Raw genomic sequence first — 21492 nt, 5'->3', positions numbered from 1 at the left:
AACTAAATATGCCACAAACTAATTAAGTTCACTTCCCTTTAGGGTTCTCTGGTATATTCCCTGGAAGTTAACTAATTCCATTTTAAGCTGAAGCAGTACTAGAGTGTGATCCATGTAGAAATGTCAACCATGAAAAGAGATTTTTTTTTCCTCTCTACAGCACCCCATGCGTATGCCTCCCTTTGTAGTACCAACAGTTATTTTGAGTTCCTGCAGGCACTATACCCTGTTGACAATGTAAGCAATCTTGCATGTACTTTGGATATAAATGCTTTTGTTGTGTTCATTCTGAAAAAACTAAGAAATAGAGGAACTTATAGTTTACAAAGAGTTTGAATGAGGAAACTGCTGAAGATGTGCTTTGCTTTTACAGTTTTTAGACGTCAGCTTTGAGGCACTTTAATCTGCAGTTGAGTAGATGATTTTCGAGATTATGGCTAAGTGTGTTTTTAAGACAGATCAGGCTAAGTGATATCTACATGTAGCAGGAGACAGGAAAGTCTTTTGTTTGGACAAAATGAAGCTGAGAATAAGCTGAACTTTTAAAAAAAAAAGTGTGGATCAGTTACAGAGGTGGATATTTTGCTTGGGGATATCCCTTTTTCTAGTTTTGCCCCAAAAAGTCTTATATTCACAATTTATACTGACTGATCACTGATTGTCAACATCATCTAACTTTCAGCTGAAAGCACCAACAGACACGCTAGCTGTCCTGAAGCAGGAGATCTTGTCTGGACTAGGCATGACTGATGTCAAGATTTTCATTCGCTCAATGGCAGACTGCCTTAGGTAATTAAAAAGTCCAGCAGATTTTCAGGAGAATTGCTGTTGGTACATCCTTAATTTAATCCTTTATGTTATTCCTTATTCCTCTTTTGGAATATTAGAAGTAAGTGATAATTGGAATTGAATTGATTTCATTCAACTTCATTAACCCTCCTATGCTGAAGTCACTCTTTGGGTCACTCGGTAAACACCTCAAAGAAGCACAGATGTGTAGTGTTGTGCACTGCACCAACTGTCCCTCACAGGAATATCAGATTGCACTTTTGTGCTGCCCAACAACTGTGCTTCACTGTTTCATGTGCATCATTGTGCAGTAAACCAAACGCAGTGAAGAGGACTGCACAAAAGACCCTGGGTTTTGTGCTGGCAACCTACTGTGTACACACTGAACCTGTGCACGTTTGAGTTCAATATAGAAACTACATGCTCACCAGTGACTGTGGGCATTTGTGCACATTTGTGCTGTAAAACCATAGGAGGGTTAAGTTTTGTTGAACTCACAGATTTAAGTTTTGTCGAGTGTGTAAATGTAGCTGTGTTCTATGGACTATAATGGGTTTGTGTAAGATTCAAAATGTGCACTGTACTGCAAGATTAGTTATTTTTCACACTTTTTTTTCTTTTACAGTGGAGTTATTTTGGAGGCTGACAAAGTCCTTGAATCCAAGGATTCTAGGAGGTAAGAAATTAAACCTCATTCTAGCTCTTGTTCATCTTTGGCTTATTTTCTTCGGTTGTCTTTTCTCCTCGGCTCTTCTCTCCTTTTACAATAGGACAAGCTGAAAAGGTTCTAGTAATTACAAACTATTCTGATATGAATATTTCCCATTGTAGGTTGAAAGAGTTGCAAGAATTTCTACTGAACTTTTTGCAGTGGGCCAAGATGCAGAATGAAGTCTACAACCAGAAACAAGACCAACAGGTAAAATAACAGTGTATTGCCACACAGGCAGTTGGAGCTTAGCGGGCTTTTTACAAGGTTAGATATTACAGGGTTCTTTTAGGTAAGTGTCAGTTATTTTAGTAATTTGGGTTATAACATCTAAGATTCCGGCTATGTAAACAACAGATATGTAAGATCTCAAAACTGCTGCAAACAGCTTGCTGTTCACATTGACCTAAAATATAATTCAAAAATGTGACAGGGCCTGACATCTCAATCCTAGCACAATTTTGCTTGAAGGCAAAAGACTCTAGCTAGTTAGCTGCCCAGCTAGCTATATAGCAATTAGGCTGCCCAGCAAGCTATCTAGCTAGTTAGCTGCCCAGCTAGCCATCTAGCTAGTTAGCTGCCCAGCTAACTATCTAGCTAGTAAGCTGCCCAGCTAGCCATCTAGCTAGCAGGCTGCCCAGCAAGCTATCTAGCTAGTTAGCTGCCCAGCTAGCCATCTAGCTAGTTAGCTGCCCAGCTAACTATCTAGCTAGTAAGCTGCCCAGCAAGCTATCTTGCAAGTTAGCTGCCCAGCTAGCCTTCTAGCAAGTTAGTTGCCCACCTGGCTACTAGCTATCCAGCTAGTTATATTACCAGATGATTAATTATTCAGCTAGTTTGCTATCTCTCTAGTTAAGTTTTTCAGCTTAGGATTTCCTAGGCAATAACGGAATGTCTTATAAGTTGGGAACTTGGGAATGAGAACTAGGTGTTCCAAAAGACATTTTTCGACCGCTCCAAATTATTCGACACTCCCATAACTATCCAGGGATCTGTTCCAGTCGTCATTTTTTGCAAGCGCTTTTTCCCCCATCACTCATGTGAAAATTCAACAGATGAATTTCTTGCTCTTCTGTTTTTGCAAATGAAATACGCTGTACCCAGGTGCATTCCTTGACCAACTTTGATGACTTAATGGCGGCAATTTTGTCCATCTACATCGACGTCAGTGTCGTCTTGTCAAGGTAAAACAACCTTAATGAAAGGCGTACTAACTCGTATGATGTTTCTAATTTTTACTTTCAAATTAAATGACAAAGACTGCCCATGGTGGATTTAATCAAGAATCGAAAGGAATTAGAAAATACTTGATTGTAAATAACTGTACTCACTGACTAGGGGGAAGTGGTATCCCTGATGTCTGTTCTCTGTACTTCCCCTCATATTTCTGATTCCTGTTGTTAACTGTTTTCCCTGTTTGGCTTTCCTGTAGAGATAGTCCAGACACGGCAGAAGCTGCAGGCAGACTCACTTTATCACAGATCCTTCTTCTCATTGGTCCATCACCAGTCCAACAACTCAATCTTCTCCTTCAAGTCACTCAGCCCAGCTCTCAAGATTGCCACTTTATGATACCAATATACAGGCATGTAGTCCTGGGGCTTATAGATGATACAGACGACTGGTGGCTCCTCTTCCGTTTTCTATTCTAACCCACACCCCTATTTCCAACTCCCCCGCCCCAATCCTTTCCAACCCCAACACCCCCGTTCCCCTCTTTTTCCAGGAATCTTACATAATCATACAAAATCCAGCATTCTGTTGGAACCCAATGATACATTCTTTGTACTTTACTTTCAAGAGGCATCAATCCCTATGTAAATGGTTAACATCAAGTTCCTTGATCCTGGAAAAGACTAGAAGAGTTTGATGGATTTTGCAGGATTTTAAAGGGTAACAGCCCATTTCTTTGCACTCCTTTAATTGAATTTGAAGGCAACAGCATGGATCACACACCACTTTTACCCTTTCTTGTCTTTCTCTTTAGACACATGCTGAGTTCCAAGCCAAGTGTAATGACTAACGAAGCCTTCATCAAGTACATCTGTGCCATCCGATTCAGTCAGCAGATTCTCATGAATCAGAAGGAGCAAGCCGTGTTAGACGTCCTGCAGCATATCATGGGTGTTAGTTGACCTTGTCTTGGTTGTATGTGTTGTATTCACAAACAGTGAAAACACATCAATAGATTATTCTGAATGTTGGTCCTTTAAAAAGTATCAACTCAGCCTGCTGTTCACAATCAGTTGTTGGGAGAGGATTAACCAGCCACTGGGTATTTTATTAATATCATGCATCTATGATGATACTATTTCCTAATGTAGGTCAGATGGTATTACTGCAGTGACATTGGATAAACCAACAGACCATAACATGAGAAGAGGTGTCATTGTGCGTACATTATGTTTCCTCATCTCCTCGCAACTTATTTTACTTTTTCTTATAATAAAATTTGCACAACTTGTTGAACAAAGTGTACAGGTTGAAACTTAGAGCCGTTTTGGTTTGTTTTTTTTTTTGCCTTTGAAATATGCAGATTGCCATGACAGCAGAGCCGTCTATAGAATTCCTCCAGTGGCTGTACAGCACAGCCCCTGATGCTTACAGTAGCTTGCCAGATTCTGTCAAGAGTACCACTTCCTTACTGGTCAAATATCTGACTGGGGAAGCATCCAGAGACTATCTGGACAGACTGCTGGATGTAAGTAGTGCCCTCTAGGGCTTGCTTGATATCCATGTTGAGACCCATGCTGGCATTGAGTTTGTGCTTACTGGCTTTAACAGTTGCTGATAATGGAGAAATGGTCAAGTTTTCCAATGAAGTAGTCATAAAACACTGTGTTGATAAATCTGTATCAGTTTGATCACTTTAGGGTTATACTGTGTGATAAATTGCAAAGGAGATAATTTTCACACGAGTCAAAGGTCGTCATAGTTTTCAGTGTTACTAATGGCTCTGTGCCTGACCACAAGAGGCTGTGCTTATCCAAATCACATGAGCCATTGAAGGGTACTTTCATGTAAGTATGGTTTACGTGCATCCAAATCAACAGTCAACCAATACTGATCACCAATTTTCAACTGAATGTGCACAAATCTGAAAAGTAATCACATAAAAGAAATTCTTCTGAATGTGGACACAAAGCAGAAATGAAGTTCTAAGATGCAAATGCTTCTTGCATTACTGGTGTCAGAACATGGTTGCACAGGAAGCTTTGTCTTGATCGAGAGACCAAAGAGGCAAGGGCTGTCTCTAAATCACTTGGCTATGGCTAGAGAGTGACACATGGATAAGTGGCATCTATAGGAGATGCATGAAGCCGCTAGCTTGTAGCTTCCATGGGGAGTGTCTTTTTTCAAGCCACGGCCAATTAATGTGGACAAGGCTGACATTGTACCTATTCATGGAATCATTTCAGATTGTCTGTGATGAAGAGATTGAAAGCCAGACACTGTCCTACAAAGACAGCCAAAGTGAGCCCCGTCTGTCAAGTATCAACAGCCAAGACAACCAGGCAGAGATATCAGAGACAGAAGGATTGTTCTTTACTGACACCAGTAGGGATGAAGACCTGGCAAGACAAGTTGATGTGAGTTGACTCTTGCATTGCAGTTTACCCATCAGTCTGAACCATTTGAAGACTAATTCTTCCAGTGCTTTCCGTTGTGTCTACTATATAATAGGTTATCGCTAAAATGGTAGTCATAAGACTTGAAAAGGAGCATCGAGGCATATTGTCTGCAAGCCTTCATGCTTCAAAAACGAAACACATTCTGATTTGGTAAATTTCACCACAAATATGTCACAAGGCCAAACGCATAGTGCAATTTGCTTTTTTGTTTGGCATGAACTGGATAAGAAGACTACTGAGGAATGCAGTTTAAAGATCATTAACTTCGAACTTCAGTAAGGCAGTAGTAGTGCGAGTCCATCGGATTCGATGACTACATTGCCTCAAGTCTAGCACTATCTCTGGACGCCTCTCTCTTGCCTGGCATGAGCACGCTGATGGCTTCGTAAGCCCGTAAGTGACTGCCATCTCCTGCGACAGATGGGTAGTTGGCAGAAGGGGGAACAGCACGACGCCGAGCACGTTTGGCACAGGCTGCTGCTTCATAGTTCTCAGTAAATATCTGTTGACCCTGTCGACACAGGGACCGGAACTGTGTCGTATCCTTGGCAGCAGCCTCTAGAATCTCGGGTGGGATTCCAAACCGCTTCAGGGCGGCTTTTGTGTATCTTTGTAGCGCTTCTGTTGGCCACCGACCGAGCGTTGACCATTGGATAGCTCACCATACAGAACTTGACGTGGTAGTCTAGCCGGGCTCATCCGAATTGTGTGGCCAACCCAGCGGAGCTGGCGGTGCAGTATTATAGGTTCCAATGGCTGCACATCAAGACAGGAGCGTACTACTGTATTAGAGATGCGCTACCACCACTTCACTCCCGAGGGCATGGAGCTGGAAGCGATATGGGGTCAAAGATTCGCAGCCATAAAGAAGAATTGACTTACACACATTGTTGAAAACAGTTATCTTGGTGCGTAGTGCAAGATCATGACTAAAGAAGACACAGGGGGCCAAACGCAGCTGCGGCTCTGCCAATCCTATGGTTGATCTCGACGGTCAGGTCAAGCCTGTTAGAGAGCTCTGAGCCAAGGTAGGTGAAGGAGTCAGAATTTCTCAGGTCTCCGCCATTAACTCGTAGCACTGTTTGCTCACTGTCACTGTTCACGAGTTGCTGAAGCACCTCAGTCTTGTTAGTATTGATGATAAGGCCAGCTCGGGAGCACACTGACAAAAGCACATCCAGTGTATGCTGGAGGCCTGCAGAGGTGTGGCTCACGAGCACAGCATTATCGGCGTACTGAAGATCGAGTACACAGGTTTGCTTTGTGCGTGTGCAAGCCTGTAGACGCCGAAGATTAAACAGGCTGCCGTCTTAACGTTAATTTATTGGAACACCTATGTTAGTTGTGCCAGTTACTTGGCTGTAGACCAGGCGCATGATAGAGAACAGGAACAGGTTGAATAGCACAGGGTCCAGGATACATCCTTGTTTGACTCCCACAGCGACTGGGAAAGATTCTGTTGCGTTGTAGGGCAAAGTCATGAGCACAATTCTTTTCGTTGATCAGCCTCTTGATGGTCACATTATTTTCGTTAAACCAGTCCCTTTGCTTAGGTCTGCGGATGCCACAGACATTTCTCTGCTGACGTGATCAGCACTTTGCCGACAGAAGCCCAACGATCGTCAAGCGTCTCTTCCACAATATTCGCAAGCTGTACAGTATCAGCATAGTCTTGTTGAGTGACAGTCTCCTTCAATTTGCCCACGTTGACCTTCGGTGTAGGAGAGCTTTTACGCAGTGGAGGCCGTAACTGCAGCCGCAAGACAGAGAGCACAAGTCTATGATCAGTGGAAGCTTCGTCACCACGCATTATACGAGTGACCATTACCAGCGGACGATTACGCTGCCTAACGCGAATGTAGTCGATTAGGTGCCAATGGCGAGAACGAGGGTGCATCCATGAAGTTTTATATTTGGTTGCAAGTTGGAAATTAGCGTTGGTGGTATGTAAGTCATGCTCTGCGCACAAAGTTAGGCGACGTAGACCGTTGGAGTTTAGCTTTCCTAAGTCGTGAGTCCCGAGGACACCTTCCCAGGCTTCACGGTCCTTGCTAACTCATGCATTAAAATCTCCAACGACCACCAGGATATCTTGTGGTAGAACTTGGCGCAGTTAGTCGTGAAGTTGCTGGTAAAATTCGTCTTTCTGCACTTCCTCGGAGGCACGCGTAGGGGCATAGGCACTCATTAGAGTCAAGTGATTGCCCTTGGGAAGAGGAATTCTCCATGTCATTAGCCTGGGGGAAATACCGACAGGAGACACTGGAGCGCTGGTGAGCAGCGGGGAATGTACTGCGAACCCCACACCATGTTGGGTGGGGCCACCGTCGAGGTAGCTGTACCAAAAGAAGGTGTACCCTGACGTGGTTCCAACTATCCTTCTCCATGAAACCGTGTTTCGCTAAGGGCTGCAACATCGATGTTACAGCACTGTAGCTCAGCTGCAACGAGCGCCATTCGTCTCCCAGGTCAGGTAGGTCTATCCAAAAAGGTTCTGACATTCCATGATGCCAGACGAAGTGTATTTGATTTCATTTCCTTTTTCTTTTGACCGCATGTAAGGAGACACTGGGTGGGCGCGGTAACCCACCCCAGCAGAAGTTTGAGCAGACAATGTTTAGGCCAATTTTTCCAGGCCCTTCCTCGGATTGAGGGAGGCAATGCAGACCCTAAAGAGGGCTGCCTCGTCACACAGGTAGTTACTGCTGGCTGCTGCTGCTCACCCCAACAAACCAACGACCATCATCCTGAGTGGCCCGCATGTAGAGGGATGACTAGGGGCCTCCAGTCCGTCCAAGACCTGGTCCCAACGCCCGCCACTCCATCGCTACAGGACTTGAAGAATTATAGCAGTTCACCAGAGAGGTACCAATTTTGAGGCGCTGGCTGCACTTGTGACGTTTAAGGTGAAAAAGAGGCGCCGGCCCACCATCTTGACCAGCCCCGCAAAAACCCAGTGGCAAAGCAAGAGCAAGGACGACCGGAAGGGAGGCTTGCTGCAGAATCCTGCTGAAGACCCATGTCTGTTTGGGTGCGCCTAAGCGCGGATCTAGCGCATGGTTTGATTTTGGAGTGCCTTCACCTAGCCTTAACTCATCCAAGAGTGAAACCCTACAAGGCAGTATTTAAGGAGGGCAATTTAGCCCATGGGGCAGTGGATGGTGTGGCGCCAGGGCGTATCCACTCACCAGTGGGCCTGCGCACCACACATCTGGGTCCCACTGCTGCTCCGGGATCCCTTGCAGACTCAGCTTGGGTCGCACGATGTCCAGTTACCATGTGTTGCCACGAGGAGGCACTGCAAGAGTCTTGGTGGTGGAGAGGCGATTTACTGGCAGGGGAGACTTACGCATTCAGCTCCCTTTTCGCCCCTAGATGGAGCTAGCCAGCGGCAGCAGGAGACGGTCGAGAGCGGGGTGTGCAATGCCAACTACAACTACACTACTGCACTAGACGCATCACACACACCCTGTGACGACGCCACTAACAGTAAGGCATTTCTATTGTAATCTCATTGTTATCATTTACCAGCAATGTCAAATCTTACAAAAACTACTTTTTGTCTCTGTTATCCAGTCTGATTCAGAGTTGGTGGATGCATTGCACAGCCGGCTGGATGCACTCATCGAAGGCATCGACCAAGAAGTTAGTAGTCTTGTTTCAAGGCTAATATTTCAGGTTTTTACACTCAGGCTTTTATGTTACCATTCATAGAAAAGGAGCTAATAGTGTGTTCCAACATGCCTGCATAACTGTTTAAAACTTCACTCGAGGAATTATGCAAATTCCCATTCAATCCTGTTACACCTTAACCTGGCCTATTGGGAAATTTTGTTTGTTCATATGGCAGAATCAGGGCAAAAATCTGTCATTTTGAGGCCATATAAACTGAAACAGGCATGAACCCGTATTTGTATTCCTCATTTATTATTTACTTATATCAATTTCTTTGATACAGAGGGCAGATAAATTTACCTCTTTTGCGCTGCCAAATTTAAAGTGTATTGAGATGTATTGATGCATTTTTTTATTGTCTTAATAGGAAAATAGTGAGGATGATGACAACTTTGTTCAAGTTGGGAAGCCGTCAAATGTCAAAGTTCAAAGTGAGAAAAATGGCATTGCAGCGCTGATGTCACTTGACAGCGACAATCAAAGTGATTATGAGGAAGTAGACATGGACACTAGTGGCACGGTCACCTCTGAGCAAAATGCCCCTGAAGCTTTGAGCTTTGAAGAACAAAGGTACAAGCTGCAGATGAAAGCACAGAAAAAGGTGATTGATGTTAGTGATGCATCGCAGAATGAAGAAGGAGGTACTCCAAGGATGCGTGGTAAATCCAGAAACCAGAAGCCCCTGTCGCTGAGTTCAAGGAGGGATGAAGAGGAGGTCCTTGTCATACCAGAGACGCAAGATAACCGGCCAGAAAGGGACTCTGATAGGGAGAGCTTTGCCACTGCCAAAGATAACTTGGATTCAACAAGGGAGTCTGTCATCATTGATGTAGATGAGGAAATCACATTCAGAGTCAAGGCTGCACATCAGAGAAGCCATAAGGATGGAGACCCCCAAGCAGAGGATGTGGAAAAGCAAAATAAAGACTCAGTCGTTAATTTAGAGGATGAAGAACAAGTGAGAGACACTTCAAGTCCATCTTCTTACAAGCCTTCTCGAACGAAAGCCAAGTCTAGGCATCTCCAGAGTTCACAAGAGACTGTCGGGAAACCCAACAAGAAGCAGGAGCAAGCATCAGATGAGATGAGTGGAAGTACCCAACGCATGAGCCTGAGGTCGGTGAGTGCCGGCCACAATCAATCTAGCCTCCTGAGGTTCTTCTCTCCTGTCAGCCGAAACATTGACGAGAGCAACTCCCAGCCAGATCAGAATCCCGAGTCTGGAAAGATTTCCCAGTTGGACAGAGTAGAGATAGTCCCTGATTCCTACAGCTCATTTGACGAAGAAATAGAGAAGTATGACCAGAGAAGAAAGATTCGTGCCTCCCAACGGTTTAAGAACTTGAAGTCACTTCAAAGAATCAGGGCCAACTCCAAACAGGAGGAATCTCCAGGTATCTCACAACTTCCTGAAGGGATAAATAGCACCCCAGCTCCAACAAAACAAAACAGGCTGTCTAGATCAGGGAGAAAAATGGGCAGTACAAGGAAGCAGGTGATTTACTCCAGCAACAGTGGTGAAGAACCTGCTATTCTTGATTCTCCAATCCTCAGACCATCCCAAACTTGTGAGCCGAGGTCGCAGGCTTCTGACCAGAAGAGCCCAGCTGTGGAAGACGTGGTCTCAGAAGGCATCAGACGTATCTGGGAGGAATGTACGACTGCATCCTCAGATCTTCCGACATCCGTAGTTACCAAGTCTGCATCCAAGAGGAAACCACCTAAGCGAAAATCGCTGACTATCACAGGGGGTATCAAAAGCAAAAGCTTGGCAGTCAGCACACCACGACAGCCCACCAAGCAAGCCGAAGGCCCCACCCCTGCAGAGAAGACAGTTTCAGAGTCAGCTGAGAAGCCGCAGGGCGTGTCTCCCCTGAGCCCGTCCAAAGTCAAGAGGGTGGCGACCTTCGGCGACACGTACCGCCTCCTTGCTGGCATCTCAGCAGACAGCCAGTCGGACCCTTGTTCTCTGCCCGCCTCCCAGTCTCAAAAGACTTCCCCTAAGAGAGCACGTCTTCAACCCAAAGCTCTCAAAATGATGTTTGACAAGGACACTCCAAGCAATCAGAAGAGAAGTGCCAAGACACAGACGGCAGATTTCCAAGAAATCTCAGCATCCTCCCAGGTCAGACTGTACTTTCATCTTAGTTTTTTTTACCTCACATTTTCCAATTTTTTTTTCTAAGCGACTGAACATTCAGTGTACCAATTCCAAAACTCAAACTTCAGTTCATAATGGTTCAATTCTGTACTCGTCATGAAATCATCCTTGGCGGGATGTTTTTACATCATCCACGGGATATACTTGGAAAGAAAACTTAAGCTAGGAAATACATCCACCTTAAAAAGTGGGGAGACCATCCAAAATATATACATGTACATTTTTTTGTGTTTAGCAGTGAAAAATTCGAGATAGTTATGTTTTTTTACAGTTTAATGTGTGTGGAGAGGACACAGTATGTAAAGGATCTTAGAAACGAGGGATCCAGTTAGTGGGAGAGGGGGGCTGAATACTCCAACATTCCTGCAACTACTGCCTATATTTAGGGACTATTTCATCATGACTCTGTCAGGAAAGTAACAGCAGCTTCGTTGCCAAGAAGCCCAGCAGGAAACCACGCAGGCTTGCATCACCCAGCAAGAAGACCCCGGTCAGAACATCCTCCAAGTCATCACAGGAGAGTTCAGCCGGTCAAGCTAGACAAGGGAAGCGTGCTATGACTAGAGAGAGCCCATATGCTAGCCTAAGGTGAGGCCAAGGCAACTACATCCCTTTGGCAGTCTTACAAGGAACCTTCCTGAATCCTGTGAAATCCATCTCAGTGCTACAAACAAAAGACACATTGTCAGCTTTCATGGAGCTTCAAACAGTATTGAAGGTCGAGGCCCCTTAACCCCTTCATACCAGGAGGCATCCACAGACACGGCTTTGTGTGAGGATTAGTGCATACCACACAAACAGTCTATTTACCATGCAGCTGCTGGTTCAATGGGGCCTGCTGCTGGACAGAGCTTTGCATACTGGGCATACCACAACCCAGTAGTTATGGTCAAAAGAATCCAAGTGTGAAGGGGTTAAGACTATTACAGGACCCCTTAAGACCAACACAAGGTCAACGTAAGACCTCTAGTCTGAATTCAAGTCACAGGCTATTATAATGAACCGCAACAAAAGCATTCCTTTGTCATTATCAACCCTGTTCGTCGTGACTAGTCCTGTGACTGGTCTTATGACTTGTCTTGTGACTGGTCTCATGATGTACAGGACCACACCATTGTCATCAATCCCCAATTAAAGCACTGGTAGCTGGACTCTCTATACATCTGTTCAAGAGTCCTCTAAAATCATTCGTTGAACCTTGAAGGCTCTGAAGTTTAAGGATGAATGTGTTTACACCAATGTTAATATTACACTATTAAATTTTCCAAATTGTGAACTGATTGTAAAATTCTAAATCTGAATGAATTTTTCTGTTTTCTACCTGAAACCATATTTTGACACTTGATTTTCTTTTACATTTGAATGCTCTAATGCCATTTTAATCATCATGAGAATCATACAGACTGAAAATTACCACATACATGTAAAACTGTCAGAGTTAACTTGACCCTTGTTTGATGATCTTCGAAGCTTTTCATGGCGATGGTTGCAAGTAAGTTTAAAGGTTTGCAGTAGCACACTAACTGTGGATCCAACCTTGAGCACTTAAGCAGAACATGGGATGCTAGATAATCAGTGAGGTGTGTCTGAAGGCAGTGAGGTGTGAACTCTGGATCCAACCTAGGGCACTTAAGCAGAACATGGGATGCTAGATGATCAGTGAGGTGTGTCTGAAGGCAGTGAGGTGTGAACTCTGGATCCAACCTAGAGCATGTAAGCAGAACATGGGATGCTAGATGATCAGTGAGGTGTGTCTGAAGGCAGTGAGGTGTGAACTCTGGATCCAACCTAGGGCACGTAAGCAGAACATGGGATGCTAGATGATCAGTGTGGTGTGTCTGAAGGCAGTGAGGTGTGAACTCTGGATCCAACCTAGGGCAATTAAGCAGAACATGGGATGCTAGATGATCAGTGAGGTGTGTCTGAAGGCAGTGAGGTGTGAACTCTGGATCCAACCTAGAGCACGTAAGCAGAACATGGGATGCTAGATGATCAGTGAGGTGTGTCTGAAGGCAGTGAGGTGTGAACTCTGGATCCAACCTAGGGCACTTAAGCAGAATATGGGATGCTAGATGATCAGTGAGGTGTGTCTGAAGGCAGTGAGGTGTGAACTCTGGATCCAACCTAGAGCACGTAAGCAGAACATGGGATGCTAGATGATCAGTGAGGTGTGTCAGTCTGATGGAGGGAACCGTGGGCGATGGTTGCAAAGGGTATAGGAGACTCATGGGCTGAGATGTAAGGATGGGTTGCCAGATCTTGCTGATGTTGAAACTGATGCCTTGTGGGACTTTGTTTTGCTTAATGATTTTGATGGCCTCCCTGATGTGGCGAGGGTACCAGTGTTCAATGCTGGGGATGAGTTCGGCTTGGCTGCAGGTGATCTAGTGGTCTTCGGTATGGGAGTGCTTGATGATGGCTGACATGTCAACTTCTCCTTTCTTGCCATGGGCTCAGTGTTCATTGAGTCTGGTAGGGAGGTTCCCTGGCTGTCTCACCAATGTACACTTTGCTGCATTGGCAGAGGATCTTGTACACTCCTAGCTTGTGCTGTGGATTGGGTCAGTCCTTGTGGGAAGTCAGCAGGTTCTGTACCGAGGTATCTTCATGGGTGCTGTATGGTATACTCGAATACCATGCTTGTGGAGGATGCCTAAGTAGGGAAGGGTGATAGATCAAGGGGTCTAACTAGTTGGCTTTGGGTATAGGAGACCTTTTGGCTGGGGCTGGATCTTGGGTCTTGAGTTTTGATATGGCTGGACTTGTATCCATTCTGGTGCAGTGTTGAGATGATGTGATGGAGTTCTCGGGTGAGATGCTCCTTGTCGCAGATGTTGTATACCCTATGAACAAGTGCCCAGTTGACAGAGACTTGATCTTGGGGTGATGGAAGGAAGCGCTGTGGAGGGTGGGCTGCTGTGGGCATGGTGGGTAAGACTGCCATCCTTCTTGCTGTCTTTTTTTTTGTTCCATGGTAAATTGGATGCTGCTGTGAAGCCCATTGTGGTGTCACAGGAAGAGATAAAAGCTGTCCAGTCCATGCGGCCAGATGACAAATGTTTCGTCCTTGTACCAGGGCCAAAATCTTGGGTCGGCAATCATTCTATCCAAACATCCAGGATGTATAGGTTTTGTCACACCTTCACTGTTTACATCTTCATTTTTACCCCTGTGTGTCATCCAGGTTTGATGACGCAGACTCTCCAAAGACAGCAGTCAAGCGAAGAGCTTCCTTGTTTGTTTCCCAAACCACCACCAAAGCAGGTGAGTCAAAACACTCAGTCATGTTGGCTCGATCAACAGACCCTTAAGTAGTTTTAAAAATGTTGATATGGTAGATGAAGAATTTTGAGTGCTAGGCATGTCAGCTACATTTTTTTCAAGCAAATACAGGTTTTTAATTTCCACCTTTTTAGAACTTATAAATGACACATAACCTTCCAAGTTTGCCCTCACGTGGCTTGATAGTGTTGGCTGGAATAGCACCCTCTGAGAGCTCTGCATACAGCCAATAGGATCTTAGCTCATTGCAATACCGTAGAGGGCAACAGAAGTTGGCAACAATTTTTTTTTTCCTTCTCCAGAAAGTAACGTTAAAAGGAAGTCAACTGGTACCGCAACGTGAACCAGCAAACTTTATTCTCCATATCACTGCACTGCAGTGTTACGTTTTTAGCACATGTTCAAAAAGTGTTTGCACTTCACATTTCTTTGGCATGTAAGAGTTAGTGTCTTACTGATTCCACATTTCAAGGCTAAAGGTTTCCCTGTTTTAACTTGTGTTGTAAAGTTACAAATACTGTATTCATGTTGGATTGAAAGCTCTGACAATCAGTTTAACCACTTGTTGCCGGGGAGCCTGGTTTTGGAGACGTGGCGTTATATGCACAGACGGGGTTCCCAAAATTGGACAGAGGGAACTGGGCCTTGTAACAAAAGACCATACTCGGAACAAAAGACCAGGCTGCTGGAAATTGCCTACATTTTTCAGTTGTCAATAGCGGAGGAAATCTATCTTTGTTTTGAATGGTTATACCACTGTTTGTGGCATTCAGCGCAAGCGGATTACCACCGGGGACAAAAGCGCTCTAACACTCCAAGGATGAGCGATACAATACTGATGCACGCTAATCTGGTCCGCATTTGAAAAGATGCCAGCAGGGCACTTGGCCAGTTTCGGGAACAAAAGAAAATTATGTAACACCACACTATCTGGGCTCTCTTTACAAGCCGGCAGGCCAGGCTGAAATGCTCGGGCGTCAATAGATGTTGTCTGTCAGATTAGAGTAGCAGCCAGACAATCATTCGTGTGGGTGTGAACGTCCAGTAAATGAAGTAATGAATTTTTGAAGAATTTGAAGACGGAAAATCTTGAAAATCCCCTGGGAATATGTCATGCAACTTCAAATTAAACCCGGCAGCATATGGTTAAAACAAAACATACTGTAACAAAGATCATCCGATAAGATTAAATCAAAGGAAAGTGTTGATGTGATTCATGAGCTATTTTTTGGAAATGGATGAAAGTAGTCATTTATTTTTGCGTAAATTGGTAAGTCATGCTTGTAATCATAATATGTGTGATTTCAGACATAATCATGATAATCTTAGGTGTTTTCTTCTGTGCTGCTTGCCAACATGGAGCTGTTAAAACTTTGACTCAAATGCAACTAAATTGCTTTGTAAATTTTGTTTTTTTAAGTAATTTAAAAACTTTCAATAATAACCTTTCCCTTCCCAGATCATTCGAAATCCCCTTTCAAGTTTTGTAGGATCTTTATCAACTGATGCAAGCATGGCCTAGTTTCTGTTTCTTGACATGGATTCATTGATGTCCCAGAAAGTTTGAAGGGCAAAGAATGTGCCACGAGCTCATAGCAAAGTGGATGATGATGTTGGAGGATTCCAAAAGACTCCCTATGAGCATGACCGAGTTTGGTTTCTTTATGACTCTTCGGCATGCTCAGTGTTTTCCACTGTTCAGAGAAACTTCCTGTTGTTGCCCAACAGTTTCCCCTAAAATGTTTCAATCTTCTCAAAACTATTCCAAGTATGGGCACCTTTTTCTGATCTTGTTTTAAATTCACAGAGTTTGGGATATTCTTTTGGAGGATGGAAGTGTGCACTGTTCCACACTTACAGCACTTACAGCAGGGTGCCATGTAGAGCATTTGTTGACCATTTTTAATTCCACAGTTTATCCCCGAATAACTTCATCCTTAAAACAAGATTTTGGTGTAGTGTTATGTAATAACTGCATCTTTGGTCACAGCTTGAGCAAATAAAAGACACTTTTTACCAAAAAAGTTGTATGTGTGATCATTTATTGATTTAAACAGTGGATTTCAAGTAATATTTGTTTTCAATCTTATAACTTTGTTTTGTTTTTGAAAGCTGCACAATAGTGACTGCCTTAAAAGTACAATTGAAATGAACATACCAAGTGTCATTCCATTTCTGAGTGGGTCAACACCTTTATAAGGTGAATTTTCATTTTAATGGATTTGAACAGAAAGAAACACATGCATTCTTAGGGGTGGGGCTTCACACTTCCCACATTATGATAATTAAATACAAAGACAGTCCTGGTGTTTAAGTGAACTTCAGCATCTTTTGAAAGACTTGAACGTGCTTGTCATGAAGGTCATATATAACAGACTCGATCTTGTGCAAAAAATTCCAATATTTATTAGTCTTTTGTGTAAAATGAATTCAAACTTATATGTACAAGTGTTCATTTCTAATAATTAACATTAATATTTAGCAGAAGACAAAAGATAGGAATGACATATGCTTGAATCTGCTAACCTAATTTCAAACCTTACAAGATGAAAAAGAAATTAGAACCCAAACTTCAAACGGACATATTCAGAATGAGTTCTACATATTTTAAATTGATTCTGACACCAATTATTTGGAGAGCAAAGAAAAACTATAACAACCATTCATCTGCAACTTAGTGGAAATGCAAAATATCAAATTCATTTTGACTTCGAGGAAAAAAGCTATAAAAACTTGCAACAGTTAGCCATAAATGACAGTGATGCACAAATTATTTTGAAGCATGATGTGTCAGACTTCGGTGTAATTGTCAGTTCATAACAAAATATACAGCATTTTGTCACGTTTTAAGTAATAATCTCAACATCACAAGACTGCGAAGCACAAAGCTTACAAAGTAATACATACTGCTACTTGCTCATGTTCAGTAAGTTTTGCTCAAGTTCGTTTTCAAAGCAATATTTACAGCCTAGTTGACCTCGACGAATTCCACGTGCGAGGTTCTTCTGTGTCCTCAAGTTTTGGCAAAGCGCAGTTATAAACACAACCAGCTAAATACTGAATCAAAATGCTCATTCCTTGAAGCAAAGAAATGAACTCCACCGAAATGTTTATCCTACAGATTAAAACCAATAATTGAAGCTGTAACGATACACTTTGCATTCTTTCTGAGCTGAAAAGAAATTTGAACACTAAAAGCCAGGAATATCTTCAAGCAGACATCAGAATTATGAAAATGAAGTGCACAGACAACTTGTGAAAACTGTCTTGGATACAGGGAAGTATGGAAATATGCATTTATCAACAATATATTATTCTACCCTCCCCCCACAACAAAATCTACCAGATATTCATACCCATTCCACAAAATTCCTCTGATTACACATCAATATTCTTTGGTAAGTAAAAAAGCAATTATACATGCAACAACACACAGCATACTAACATAATATGACTTTGTGTAGAAAAAATTACTTAAAAACTCGTTAATTTACATCAGTTCTTATTACTGTTGACACATCTGCATTGCCTCTACTTTGTGGATATGTACAAGTATACTTATTCCCATTTTACTAATTAGTGACTCTGAAACACTTCAATTCGGTAGGCCTTGGCAGACCCCCCCCCAGATCCTGTGAAATGGTGTTGCATGAAATTCTGACCCCACTGAAATCTGAGCCATTTCTACAAACTGACCATGCGTAGTGACATTGGGACTTACTATACATCTTGTAATGATGCATATCTTTTACCCAATATTCAGCATGGGCAGGCCCAGACAAAAATTTGAGGCATCCACATTTTCGACTTTTTCTACAAGTTTACAAGGCACCGCTTGAACTGACTCAGTAGAATCATAAAGCGTTTTCAACTGACTAAAATATACAACACCGGGAAACTTTTTTCTCCGAGCAATTCCATCTCAATGTTAGAGGGAGTAAAGAGACGCTATGAATCGGTTCCCCTTCCCAATAAAAAGCGTTCTTTTTCTCAGTGGTAGTAGTTTACTAAATCCTATATGCAAAAATGGTCCCGATATTAAATTACTTTCTAATTAAAAATCAGCCATATTTTAAATACAATTCTTTAAAAAGTTCCACGTATTACGTCCACAACTGATGAACGCATCCCTGTAAATTAAGACTAACTTCTACCAATGCAGCTGGCCTGGTCACTGATTTTTTTCCCCCCAAACAGGGATCTGACGGTTTTGAAAGAGGGTGCCCTCTGTGCTTACATAATCTTGTCCAAGGCTTTAACCCTAACCCTCCTCAATCCTTCACCTGTTGGAGGACTGAGGAGTGTTAACGTTAAAGAGAAGTTGTATAATTAGAAATAATGGTGTTAAAACCACCGATGCTTGGCTGCAGGGGCATGGACTGGTCAGAAGTAGTCCTGACTTGAAACCCCCAGTCCAAGGTTTGAATCCACTCAATTTTATTTCTATTTTGAAACTTGTAAATAACAAGTGAGGAAGGAACATTCTCATGCCATTGAAAGCCTGAGTTTGGTTTGTGTGGTCAAGAACTGTGCATTAGATATGTGTAGAATAGACCAGTCACAAGACGGAAAACCGCAACCGTTTGGCGAAAAAAATTGCAGCTTGGTCTAAGAAACATCCATGAAAATGGTCAAGACTAATATTGAACAGATTTCCTTTTTTTCCTTTTTTTTTCCCGGGAAGGGTATGACATCAATGATGCAGCTTCATTTCCCGTGAGTACCGGTTATTACAATTCAAAAACGTCAAATTCTAATACGTCTGCCGAGTTCAAAACGGACATGACTGAGGTAATACTAACCATGCGACATTACAACAGTATACAATGACATTAAACATGATCACAGTTATTAACAAAATATCTTAACTACAAGTCCCTTTATAACAAGTCTCAAATCTTACATCAATGATTTCTGTTGGCTAACCGTTGACAGAACTCAGAAATTCACTTCAAATTCTACAAAAAACATAAATCATTTCAATTTTACCCCTAATTTTGGAATTAACTCCACACAATGGGCAACAAAGTTCATTGCAGGAAACATTTATATCAGACCAAGCAAAAATAACTTGACAGAAGCAGCTTTTGAACCTTGGAGTTTCAGAATTCCAGAACAGTGTTCTAAAGAGTTACCCAGCCCTACAGGGATCTGAACCTCAGACTTCAAGAACATCGTAAAAGTGTTCCATCTTCCCAGTTATTTCCCCATGATCTCACGCACAAGTGCACCTCCAGGTTTTTCTCAATTTAAGTATGATTTCCATCCCTTCTCATAGTCTTTACTCAGTCTAATCTTACAAAACTTGTTCTCAACCTATCTCCCTTTTTTATTTTTTAACAAACAGTACATTTACTTGGGAAATACAAATAAAACACCTGCGATTACTATTTAATTTAAAAACTACATCTAATGAGACAGAAAAAAACATTCTATGCTGTCTACTTGTTAAATTATGCTGAACGGGTTAAACATTACGTAACTATCACACTGATTGATTAAACCTGATTTAATGATAAACTGGATAAAATTTGTATAACTATGCTGTTTATGTGTTTAAGCCAAAAATGTACACAAAAGCTTCAAGCCAAGATTTTATGTTGCCTTCAATTTTGTTCAATACATCATTACACTTTTAAAAATTACACAATGCAGACATTTACAAGGTGGAGACCGCCCCAAAACGTTTACCTTACATGGGTTCAGGAATTCTTTGAACTTTGGTTCACCAGATTGTTGGCGACAGACCGATGCCGATATAATCCTTAATTTGGGTGTGTTAGATCTGAGAAGTTAAGAAACACAGTAAGCTGGAATTCCACGTCGCTTGGCTTTAAAACTCAAGAGTTCACCTTCATCAAGAAAACCCCGTTTCTTTTTTTTTGTTGTTTTGTTTTCCCCGATACTTTTTGAAATTTGTTATTAAATCACCAGCAAATCTCCAACCAGATTCCTCCAGACTTCCTGAATGAGACCACACCTTACTCAATGAAACCAATTACACGTACTCCTACTTCTCAAATGAATCCTAATGTGAGGCCGGTCTGTTGTCCCTTTATCATTACACCCACAAAGTGGTTTGGGATTGCCCTGTGACAACACAGTATACATGTACATCCCTTGTACACAGTCATGTTGAAATGCTCAGTCAAGCACAATCCAAATCCCCTATTATATGGCTATGAATTAAGTTTTGCTACCGACTCACTGTAGAACATGGCCAAAGCCAGAAATAATGACTGTCTGAAGACACAAGCTCATGTCTCGGTCAAGCCAGCACCTGAAGTGCCACACAAGCAATCACTAAACCACACTGATCTGACTATATCTTGAGGTACAATGTGAAAGTTAGGTTCTGAACTACAAAATGATTATGCCTCGGTATGACTGGGCAGGTAGAGTGTGTTGCTATGAGGTATCCAGAGAATTACAGGCAAACAGCTGTAAAAAATAGACAAAGACTCTCTGGTTACTGTGAAAGGGGAGTGATTGATAGCACAGTGATATGCTTTACAGACTTCAAATTCTGATCATATGGATTTCAAATGCCTGAATGTGTGAGTGTGCACATGCACAAGCACACTTGAAAAGTGACCCAAAATTTACCAGCTTTCAGCTGGACCAATCCACAGAATTTATTCCTGTGTGAAAATAGTTCAAGATTTAAGTTGCAGATTATGACATATACCAACATTTATTGCGTACTTCTGGTCATTCTGCAATCTTATGTGGTTGCTAACAAAAACTGATATTTTTATACAAGTTTTTGATAAGTGAAATACGACGTGTTCAAGCCAGGAAACCAGAAATTCAGAATTCTGAGGGAACTAAGTTTGGCAAAGAGTAGTGTGTTTTTTTCCACACATCGTCGCTGTCTTGTCTGGGTCTGGTGTTGTTTGGGGGTCCTTCTCTTGGTTGGATTAACTCCAGACGTCGCAGGCATAGCGGCCTTTGGACTGTAACCTCTTGATGTAATCCTCTGCCTCCTGGTGGCTCTTGTCGCCATGCTCGCTAATGATGGTTCTAATCACTTTCTGAACGTCTGGCGCCATGTTGCGGGCATCCCTGGCAAAATCAAGAACAGGGATACCCCATCAACAAAAATAAATTCACCTTTCCAAGCCACTCCAAGCGGAATAAACGAGGGCGTGTTTTTTGGTACTCGCCGCATAGGCGCACCATGAGGCACAAATGTATATGCGCGTTTGACGCGGAAAAAGCCGAGTACGCGTAACTAATTTATT

General features: G+C 42.6%; 2 protein-coding genes across 6 annotated transcripts in view; one reads left to right on the top strand and one right to left on the bottom strand.

The window, feature by feature from the left end:
- Positions 1–16272, top strand: part of LOC110985475 (uncharacterized) — a 41533-nt gene extending 25261 nt beyond the window's left edge. For 2 of the 4 annotated variants that reach the window (XM_087141376.1, XM_087141375.1), the window contains exons 4-17: positions 161–237; positions 683–789; positions 1415–1465; positions 1621–1708; positions 2603–2682; positions 2931–3083; positions 3486–3624; positions 4035–4199; positions 4918–5088; positions 8707–8775; positions 9173–10930; positions 11379–11554; positions 14151–14230; positions 14551–16272. In XM_087141376.1, the coding sequence (XP_086997502.1) occupies positions 161–237; positions 683–789; positions 1415–1465; positions 1621–1708; positions 2603–2682; positions 2931–3083; positions 3486–3624; positions 4035–4199; positions 4918–5088; positions 8707–8775; positions 9173–10930; positions 11379–11554; positions 14151–14230; positions 14551–14591 (3155 nt within the window). In that variant the 3' untranslated portion in view covers positions 14592–16272. Of the gene's footprint in view, positions 1–160; positions 238–682; positions 790–1414; positions 1466–1620; positions 1709–2602; positions 2683–2930; positions 3084–3485; positions 3625–4034; positions 4200–4917; positions 5089–8706; positions 8776–9172; positions 10931–11237; positions 11344–11378; positions 11555–14150; positions 14231–14550 lie in introns of those variants that run through there. The other 2 variants (XM_087141378.1, XM_087141377.1) reach the window with 2 other exon arrangements.
- Position 16273: 1 nt separating this feature from the next.
- Positions 16274–21492, bottom strand: part of por (cytochrome p450 oxidoreductase) — a 29919-nt gene continuing 24700 nt past the window's right edge. For both annotated transcript variants that reach the window (XM_087141380.1, XM_087141379.1), the window contains exon 15: positions 16274–21313. In XM_087141380.1, coding sequence (XP_086997506.1) covers positions 21169–21313 — 145 coding nt within the window. In that variant the 3' untranslated portion in view covers positions 16274–21168. The remainder of the gene's footprint in view (positions 21314–21492) is intronic.

Source organism: Acanthaster planci, linkage group LG09 (assembly GCF_054643075.1).
Source record: "Acanthaster planci isolate LZ-2023a linkage group LG09, COTS_SCS, whole genome shotgun sequence".
NCBI classification, from domain to species: domain Eukaryota; kingdom Metazoa; phylum Echinodermata; class Asteroidea; order Valvatida; family Acanthasteridae; genus Acanthaster; species Acanthaster planci.
Note: the sequence above shows the minus strand (reverse complement) of the source record. Positions and strands in the feature narration are given on the sequence as shown.